Here is a 10,358-nt window from a genome sequence, read left to right as displayed (position 1 = left end):
GGAATGTTATGGATTCTTTCTCCCTAGAAGTGTTCAGGGCCAGGTTGGACAAGACCCTCAGTAACCTGGCCTAGGAAAAAGTGTCCCTTTCCATGACAGGGGGGTTGGAACTAGATGATATTTAAAGTCCTTTCTAACCGAAACCATTCTCTTATTTTCTAGTCAATATTACATGTGAAATACCCAGAATCTGCAGTGCTGGACAGATGTGAAGGAGCCCATCAAAGAGAAGGAGATTGGAAAGGGAGAGAAGGGAGACAGAAAAGGAAAGATGAAGGAAGAAATTAAAGCAGCAGCCAGTGAAAAATAATCAAAGATAAATAAAGTCGACACAAAAAACGACTTTCATTTTCTCTTGCAGGCACTCGAAAGTGAGCTGTACGAGCAGAGACTTTAATTTGCCTCCTTCCCACAGTCTCAGCCCTGCTGATTCATTCAACTCTGGCAAGGCTACGCTGCTCACTAACCTATGGTACCAATTTATATGCTAATCACTTTGGTTTGTAAATCAAGGCAGTCTTCTCCAATGCCTCCCCCCCACCCTAAATTCACTGGTGCGAAGTGCTGTCCATCTCTCTGCCCAGAGCTGGGAATTGCCAACTCGGAGACACAAAAGACATCAAATCCTAAATAATTGGATCACTGATGAAGTTCATCCCCAAGGATTAAGATGCTGTTTCATCCCAGCCCCTCACCTGCTCAGCAGGAGCTTTTCTAAAGAGTTTTAGAATTAATGAAGCCAGAGAAAGAAAAAAATTAATCCCTCCTTCTTTTCCTCTCTATCCTACAGTGTTCTCTGATTTTCTTCTTCATAACTCCTCTTGGAAGGACAAGCTGGGACAGGCAAACAGCATCCTTTGTTTCTTAGATAATTTTCTCACTTTTGAAAGAGTCTACAAATACCTGAATAGGACAAATGTAAGAGGAACCTGCCCATATCTAGAGGACAAGTTGGAATTCTAATGGAACTATTAAGATCCTGAGTTATTTCCAGTCTCCTGCTGGAGGACTCCCAAGATACCAAATATTAAAAACAAACAAAAGACCAAACCAAACCAAGCAACAAAGCCACCAAAACCAAACAAACCTCCTGATTTGCAAAAGGTTTGGATAACTCTGGAAAAGAAAGAACAGGAAGAAAAAAATATGTTAGGTTTCTGCTTACTTCACAATGATATTAACCCTTAAAATGAGATATTTGAGTCCTTTCTGTTCCCTCAAATATCTCTTCTTACCAGACAGGTAAGCACCTACTGGAATTACGAATGAAGCTGAGCTAAAACAGACATGAGTCTGGATCTCAGAGAATCACAGAATGGCTCTGGGTAGAAGGGATCTTTGGAGATCATTCACTTCAACCTCTCTGGCAAAGCCTGGATCTGACTGCACAGGATCACATCCAGGTGTGTTTGGAAAAGTCTCCAGAGAAGGAGACTCAACAACTTCTCTTGTCCAGTGCTGCACTGGCCTCAGAACAAAGATGTTTCTCTGTAAGTTCAAGTGAAGCCTCCTGTGTTCTAGTTTGTGCCTGTTGGCCCTTGTCCTAACAGTGCTAGATATTCTGCAGTGGGGACACATGCTCAACCAGCTTGAATAGAAGGTCTGTCCTCTTTCTGGCAAACAATCTTTCACAGTCACTGCATTTCTACAGGCCACTGTAGTTTGGTATGCAAAGGTTGTTGCTAGGAGTAATTAATACCAATCCTTAACACTCCAGGACTCCTGGCCAAGTTTCTAGCAATCACTGCCAACGGCAGGAAGAGCACTGCAGAGCAATCATATACTTTTACCTCCAAAGTCAGATATGTCTTCTTGGAGCCCTTCCTTCAATATATCTTTGCCCAAGATGCTTCAGTTTGTGATTTATGTCACACAAAGGGATTCCCAGCATTAGCTGCTCCTGTAAGGACAGCCTAAACCTACTGCTGAGCTTCTGACTGGGGCCCTGTGCTTTGAAAATGTGCTTTGGGTGATTTTTGACCACCTTCTTCTTTTGAGCACAGTAACTTTAGAAGGTCCTGCATTAACAGTGATGTAGGTAAATGCTTGATGAACCACAAAGTTGGCCTGGTGACATTCACATCCCCCAGGCTGCAGGTCAGGCTGCTGTGGTCCAACCCTGCACTTGATTGCCATAGTGTCCTGTCTTCTTATTAGGTGCTATTCCTAGTGACTTGCTGGGCGACGAGGCTGGTGAGAGGCCTTGAGCACAAGCCCTACGAGGAGAGGCTTAGGGAGCTGGGGTTGTTTAGCCTGGAGAAGAGGAGGCTCAGGGGTGACCTTATTGCTGTCTACAACTACCTGAGGGGTGGTTGTGGCCAGGAGGAGGTTGCTCTCTTCTCTCAGGTGGCCAGCTCCAGAACAAGAGGACACAGCCTCAGGCTGCGCCAGGGGAAATTTCGGCTCGAGGTGAGGAGAAAGTTCTTCACTGAGAGAGTCATTGGGCACTGGAATGGGCTGCCTGGGGAGGTGGTGGAGTCGTCGTCCCTGGGGCAGTTCAAGGCAAGGTTGGATGTGGCACTTGGTGCCATGGTCTAGCCTTGGGCACTGTGGTAAAGGGTTGGACTTGATGATCTGTGAGGTCTCTTCCAACCTTGGTGATACTGTGATACTGTGATACTGTGACTGCAGTGAGCTGCAAGCCAGGCTGGCTGTGAGCAGGGTGGGAGATCTGAGGCCCCCTGCTGGTCGTGGTGGAGGTCCCATCCCTGGAGGCATTCCAAGCCAGGCTTCATGGGGCTCTGAGCAGCCTGATCTAGCAGATGATGTTCCTGCTTACTGTAGATGATTTTAAAAGGTGCCTTCCAACCCAAACCATTCTGTGGTTCTATGATTTAGTCCTTTCTTCTGCTGCTGGATTTTCTGGGCTCAGGTCGAGTTCCTCTGCTTTGCCTCCATTCTCCTGTATTTCAAACAGGTTGCCAGCCCTTTGAAGAGAACAAGGTCTCTTATTTCCCAGGTGAATGCAAAACACCTATGAGTGATGGAAGCCTGCATTGGCCTAGGACTCAAAGCTTGAGTTGCAATATTATTAACGGTTCTAGAGATGAGCTAAGGTGAAGAAAGTGCCAATTATTTCAGACAACAATCCATCAAAGCCAAGAAACTTCTGATACACATTAAGCACCCTTTTGCTTGTCCATTCCCTGAAACCCCTCAGCTCCCACAGCCCAGGAGATGACAATTTGCCTTTCCAATTAATTATCTATCCTGGACAGAAACTCCACCACACTTCTCTTGCTTCCTGCAGAGTTTGCCTCCTTCTGCACCTGCAGCTTTGAAATTGCTCCCAACATTTGCATAACTTGCTCTGGTTCTTGCTCCACCTCTGGAGAGGTCACTTGTGAAAGCACTGCTGCAAAGTGCTGTGTTTTGATTTTGCATTTCTCTAGCTTTGAAACTTACATTTTCCATTAGAGAGAAAAAAAAAACCAACACACCACAACAACAACTACCAAACCCAGAGTCCAAAAGCCTCCATCCTGCTGTTTACCTCATCATCACAGCTATGCACCAGCACCAGCAGAAAGTCACTTTGCAGAATCTGCTGGACATGTCATGAAGTGTGGGCATGGTGAGTACCACCAGCAGTGGCCAACAGATTGGGAAGGAGAAAACATGAAGATCAGGACATGTGTTGCCTTAATTTGTGGCCAGCACGATTAGGGAAGTGCTTGTACCATGCACATGCCACTGGTGAGACCACACCTCAAATACTGGGTTCAGTTTTGAGGCCCTTGCTACAGGGAGGATATTGAGATGCTGGGGAGTATTCAGAGAAGTGAAGCTGGTGAAGGGTCTGGAGTGCAAGTCTTTGAGGAGCAGCTGAGAGAACTGGAGAAAAGGAGGCTCCCTCTCTATAAATCCCTTAAAGGAGGCTTCAGTGACATGGAGCTCAGCCTCTTACCCAAGTGACAAAGGGCAGGACAAGAGGAAGTGGCCTCAGTTGTGCCAGAGAAGGCTTAGGTTGGGTAGTAGGAATTCTTTTTTCTCTGAAAGGGTTGTCAAGTCCTAGAACTGGCTGCCCAGGGAAGTGATGAAGTCACCATCCACAGAGGGATTAAAAAGACATGCAAATCTGATGATGAGAGACATGGTTAGTGATAGACATGATAGTGTTGGGCTAATGGTTGAACCCAATGACCTTAAAGATCTCTTCTAACCAAAATGATTTACTGATTCTATCCAAAAGTGATACAAGGAAGCCTGTGTCAAAAATAGAAACAGCCTCCATCTCAGGAATCTCTTCTCAGTCTCTGCTCCATAGCCAAATCCATGTTGCCTACCCAAGGGGCTTGGAGCATAAAGGGACTTTCAGACTCAGGGGCATAAAGGGCTTTTTGAAAAACCATGAATGAAAACATCTCTGAGCAAACAAGCTCCTGGAGAGGTCCTTGGTACGGATCCCCAGGGGACTCCTTACTCAGAAGGCTGTTGAAAGCTACTTTGAAGATGTTTCCTATTTGTTTGAAAGCTGCAACATAGACACTTCCCCAGGGAGGGACTGACCTCTTCCTGGAAGGAGTAGGCTGGGAAAACCAAGAAAAATAAGGAAAAAAACCCAACCCAACAGTTATCTTCTTTTTTTTTTTTTTCTTCTCTGTTTAGATCTTCTCACAACAGGAACTAAGGAGCAGATGATCATAGAATCATGGATATTCACCTCAGGCTCAGATTTATCCCACCTCATCTTGAACATCTCATAGCTTTTGCCACAAAATAGATAAAGATTAATGTCCTGCCCTGGTCCTAGATCTTCTAGGAATGATGCACTGCCCCATATGGACTTTTCCCTATGTGGTCAGCCAGGAGAAATGGTTTGCATTCTCTTCACTTTTCAAATGCCTCTCAGTTTTCAAGCACAGCCCTGTTTCCCCAGCACAGCAACCAGGAAGTGTGGCTCCTTGCATGTGCAACTTGCCATTTATCCACTGCTGCAGCATGGCTCTGCTTCCTCCTTGCAGGACTGTGGTGTATGGCCATAGCCTGGGGTGTCTGCAAGGCAGGATCATGTGGTCCCAGAGCAATTCAGCGCAACTTTGGGAAGCCTTTTCCAAGATGAACTATCCTGTGACCCTCCCTTGCATCCAAACCACGTCATAAGCAGAGTGCAAACCCCAATCAGCTGCGTACCTGATCTCCTGCATCCACCAGCCTTGGCAGTGCTGTCATTTACAATTCCATGGACACAGAAATGGACAAGTGTCCATTTCCCTTTGAAGACAAGCAGCAGGACCTCACAGCCAACCTCTAGGGCTGCGATCTGAGGTTTGGGCTCTTCTGCCTTCCTAGATCATCACATGGTGTGATGTGTTGTGCTTAGTATTTCCCTTCTACCTGTTAATGCTATAGGATGCTGGTATGGGGGGTGCAGAGCAAGAAATACCCTTGTAAGAAGGATGAAGAAGCCCTGGGACTTGCCATCAAGAACTGCTGATTGAAGATGGTTTGGATCATGGCTTGGGAATGAGTGAACTAGGCTTAGAGTCTTCAGGCATCCACAAGAAACATCGTTTTGGATGATGCAGGTTATCCAATTTATTTCAACCAGGCCACAAGACATCATTACATCAGCTGGCCATGATGGATTTGCATTAAAGTTCTGGAGAGCAGCAGCTTTGGATCCAATTTGCCAATCCCCAAAGCCTCCTGTGGTCCTGCCTATAAACCTAAAATACTGTCACTCAGGTGATGGACCAGAGTGAAGGGGATAAAGGCACTGTTCCTTGCTGAAGGATTTCAGTCACTGGAGGGTAGGCACCAGGGAAGTGCATAATCCCTAGTTTAATTCATTTCTTGTCATCTTTCATGAGTGATGTCCTTAACCCCTCATACACTGAGCCCTTCTGACTGCAGCCTGCCTTGTAATGCAGGAGTGGCAGGGAAATCCAAGTGAGGTCAAGACTTTGCAAGTAGAGAGGGAGGGTAGCACCAGCACTGTCCTTGGCCTATTGGAAGCTATCACCAAACACCGCAACCCTCTGTCAGTAATGCTGACAGATCTGTGCTCCAATCTGTCGGTCATAACAACCCCATGGAATGCCACAAGCTTGGGGGAGAGTGGCTGGAAAGATGTCCTGTGGGAAAAAAGCCTGGGAGTGTTGGTCAACAGCTGCCTGAGTGTGAGTTAGCATATCAACAGCATCCTGCCTTGAATCAGTGTGACCTGCAGGACTACGGACGAGGTTGATTACTGGGCACTGGGGAGGATGCACTTGGAATACTGGGTTCCATTTTGTGTCTGTCACTCCACAAAGGACACTGAGGTGCTGGAATGTGTAACAAGGAGGGCAATGCAGCTGATGAAAGGCCTGGTAAGGAGCAGCTGAGGCAGCTGGGGCTGTTCAGCCTGGAGAAAAGGAAGCTCAGAGAAAATGTTCTGGCTCTCTACAACTACATGAAAGGAAGCTGCAGCAAGGTAAGGGGTTGGTCTCCCAAAGAGTAAGGGATGGGACAAAAGGAAATGTCCTCAAGTTGTACCAGGGATATTGAGAACAATTTTCACCTGAAAAGGCTGTCAAGCTCTGGAACAGGCTGCCCAGAGAAGGAGTGGAATCGTCATCCCTGAAGATACTTAAAAGCCACGTAGGTGTGGTGCTGAGTGACATGGTTTAGTGGTAGACTTGGCCGTGCTAACAGTTGGACTTGAGGATCTGAATAGTCTCTTCCAGCCCAAACAATTCTACAATTCTGTGAAATATTTACCCCTCATACTCCCATAACATCACAACAGGTTTGGGCTAGAGATAGCTGCAGAAAGGCAGGCTGCAACGTATGGACAGGGGAATTCCTCATTCATTATCAGGTAGATTGACAGTATAACAGGAGATGGCTTCAAATCACACCACAGGAGGTTTAGATTGGACATAAGCAAAAAAGGCTTCCACTGACAGAGTGGTCAGGCATTGGAACAGGCTGCCCAGGGAGGTGATGGGGTCACCATCCCTGGAGGTGCTCAAAAACAAATGCAGACATGGTGCTTCATGACATGGTTTAATGGCCATGGTTGTGCTGGGTTGATGGATGGACTCAATGATCTCAGAGGTCTTTTCTAACTGGAACAATTCTGTGCATCTATAGGAGCAGGTAATTACTTGGGGTGCCAAGAAGCTGCAAAGCTAAACCCAAAATAATTCACTAATGGGACAATTCAGCCCCAAGCTATGGCTCTTAAAGAATAGAAAGCCCAAGTGGAAGCTTTCAGATCCAAGAGAGGTGTCTCCCAGCACCCAGGCACGATGCAAACCACGTATGGGGTGTGGCTTAAAAAGCAGACATGGCTAGAGTTTCCACCTCTTTTATTAGAAATAAGACACATTCATTTTGTGCTCTGAAAACTGTACAGAGGGAAAAAAAATTAAAATCAAATTATAATTTGACCAACACAGAGAGGAAGGAGGAGAAGGCATGGTACAGGGCAGGGCAGGGCGTGGGAGAACAGAATTAACCAGAGGAGCTGAGCAGAGAAAGTCGAATACCAACAATAATTAAACAAACATTTATCTGTGTAATTACATAACACCGTTAATGTCCTGCGAATCGCCTGCAGTGACTGGGTGAGTGGGGGAGGCTGGAGGGAAGAGGACAGGCTTGGTCAGGGGGGAGAAAAAAAAAAAAAGAAGAGAGAGAAAGGAATTAAAATACAGTAGAAAGATATCTGTAGGCTAAAATTCATCATGTGTAATTAGAATAATTACAATATCATACAACCCGGCATCTGAGGGAGGCCTTTGTGCTTTCCTGTTTCATAGAGAAGTCTAAAATGGAACAATAATATCACAGTTTTGGTTTTTTCCTAAGAAATCAGGTTCCCTATATTTTAACTATTTGGATTTATTACTGTCTTTAAAGTTTTTCTTCCCATCCTTCATATGATACAGTTACTGACAAGGCAAATGCCACTGTCCTCAAGAGATTACCCAGGTGGCCCAAAGGAAAGCTGAAGTTAAGGTGTTTGCAGGTCAAGAACATCTCTTCATGGGTGAAGCACAACTACTGGTGGAGGCCGGGGGTGGGGGTGGTCAGTGATTGATTTGCATCACGTAGCCATTGCTAACTTGCTCCTAAGGAGACCCAAACCACGGCGAGAACTGAGCCCCTGATCAAGCTTTGCAGTTGTCTGGCACAGTCTGGTCACTCACCAGCAGAGGTTTGCCACTGCACACCTCCCAGGCTGGGGGAGCTGTTGCAAGCATCAGACAGACAGTGCTGGGAATGATCAAAATCATGAAGTCTGTGTGGAATGTCAATGGTGTCATCTGTCATGACAATTACATTGCACGATGCTATTTTGGGGTGAAATGTAGGTACCTTTTGCTTTTTGTAAAGAGCCTTGAGAAATGGTCGATGGAAAAAAAAGTTGAAAGAGTTAAAAGAACCTCTTTTCTTTTCCTATTTTTTTTTTGTTTTGTTTCCATGGTGAAATAATAAAACCAAAAAAGCAGTATTTTAGATGGGGAACGTCCTGCTCTCCTGATCAGCTCCACCTCTTCTCTTTATTGTAAGACCACAAACCTGCTTGCTGACTCTGGGCTGAGGGGAAGGGGAAAAGCCAGCCAGGGGAAAACAACTAAAGCCCAACCGGACTAAAACAAAGCCAAACACTGCAAGCCAGCGGCGAAGGGTTGTGTTTTCCCACCATCCCAAACTTTTCCACAGTGCAGCTTGCATTCCACCTTCAGCAGGTGGCATCCTCACCCCATGCCTGTGCAGTCCTGCGGCACAGAAAGGCATTCGAAATGACAAGAGCCAAAGAAAAGAAAGGTCTCGGGTTTCAAGTTCTCTTTTTATTGAAGAAAAGAAAAGACGAAGGAAAAAAATAGATTATTTTGTTTGTTTGTTTGTTTCCAAGTGGACGTTATTCATGTTGTCAGTTTGTCTCAATGTCCTAAGGCAACATCTCTGTATACCAAATATTTCCAGGTACATCAGTAGATCTGTCTTTCCCTCTTTCTCTCTCTCTCTGCCTTCCAGGGAGGGGCAGTTTGGAATAAATCTCAGTCCAAAAGCAAGGAAAAATAACAGGGCGGGAGGGGGGGGGAAGAAAGAAAGAAAGAAAGGAAAGGATGAGGCCAAGAGGACCTTCGCAGGGCCCGAGCTGAGTTTCTCTGTTTAACAGTCAATGAAGTGACCTACATTCCTCTCGTTGGTCTGGGTTTCTAACACCTTCAACCTCCTCCCCGGAGACTGGGCAAGCAGGTTTTGGAGGTGGCCCTTTCCTCCTGTGCCTGCCCCACTCCTTAGAGTGCACAGGAGTTCATTCGTGGAGGAATGAGAGGAGGAAGCCCCACCTTACCTCTGTTTAAGCCATGGATGCCAGCACCATCTGCCCCTCCAGGCCACATGGAGACCTGCTGTGGGAGTGCCATGATGCCAGGTCACTGCGTGGCACGCAGGAATGCGAACGTCTTCTTGGCCACCGCCTGGCACTTCCTCACTTCTTCCTTCATGGGTGAGCTGGTGGGGGAGATGTCTGGGGGCGAGGATCAGCAAGGGATGCCATGAACCCTCAAGGCTGGATCTCCCTCAGGGTTCTACAGCCAGATCACCTTCCAGCGTGGCTCCTGCAGATGTCCCCTCTTGTGGTGCCCAAAAAACCCCGACCTTTTTGGCTCTTCATGATGGCCTCTGGGCATCCTTCCACACCTCCCCGTGGCAGAGCAGGAAGGCTTCCAACACCTGGCAGCAGCCTGAAAGCATCTCTGCAGGGTTTGTCCCCTGCAGCCCCTCCCCAGCCTCTGCCTCCTCACTCTCTTCCAGGCTCACATCTTCTCCACTCCTACCTGGGAAAGCTCATGTTGTCCTGAACCTACAGCTACTATACTCTATAAAGTAATATTTCCCCTCTCTGGTGAGAACAATACAAAAGTTACTCCAGCTTACCAAAGGTTTCAAAAGAAACCAAACACTTCTCTTGCTCGGTTCCAGCTTAATTTAATCATTTCTTTAAAACGTGGGTTTGCTTTGTTTGTTTTGTTTGTTTGTCTTTATTCCAGAAAAAAAGAAGTCCCTTTCGCTCCCTTTCTGCTCAGACCTCTGTCTGAAGGTCAATAATGTCTTGCCCCACCAGGGGAATGGTGGCTCCTGTTTTCTCCCACTCTACAGTTTTTAGTTCTAGAGGAGACTGTGCCACAGGTTCGATGTCCTTTTTAACCCATGATGGTGGGGACTGGACTTTCCTGATTCCTTCCCAGGGTCTCTTGTTTGGTGTCTGCTGTTTTTCTTGCTGCAAGAGGAGGAAGGGAGACAGAGACAGAGACAGAAAGAAAAAGAGGTTAACACCCACACAACAAATACCATTTCTCTACCTCCTTCTCCTGTATCTAAAGCAATTTTTTTCTGTGAAACTCCTGATCCAA

General features: G+C 46.4%; 1 protein-coding gene across 14 annotated transcripts in view; it reads right to left on the bottom strand.

Annotated features, from left to right (window-relative positions):
- Positions 1 to 7,281: 7,281 nt before the first annotated feature.
- The window catches only part of ADGRB1 (adhesion G protein-coupled receptor B1), a 313,454-nt gene continuing 310,377 nt past the window's right edge, over positions 7,282 to 10,358 (bottom strand). For all 14 annotated transcript variants that reach the window (XM_064154394.1, XM_064154405.1, XM_064154392.1 and 11 more), the window contains one exon: positions 7,282 to 10,225. In XM_064154394.1, the coding sequence (XP_064010464.1) occupies positions 10,028 to 10,225 (198 nt within the window). In that variant the 3' untranslated portion in view covers positions 7,282 to 10,027. The remainder of the gene's footprint in view (positions 10,226 to 10,358) is intronic.

Source organism: Pogoniulus pusillus, chromosome 14, assembly GCF_015220805.1.
Source record: "Pogoniulus pusillus isolate bPogPus1 chromosome 14, bPogPus1.pri, whole genome shotgun sequence".
In the NCBI taxonomy this organism is placed as follows: Eukaryota; Metazoa; Chordata; class Aves; order Piciformes; family Lybiidae; genus Pogoniulus; species Pogoniulus pusillus.
This window is presented reverse-complemented; position numbering and strand designations above follow the sequence as displayed.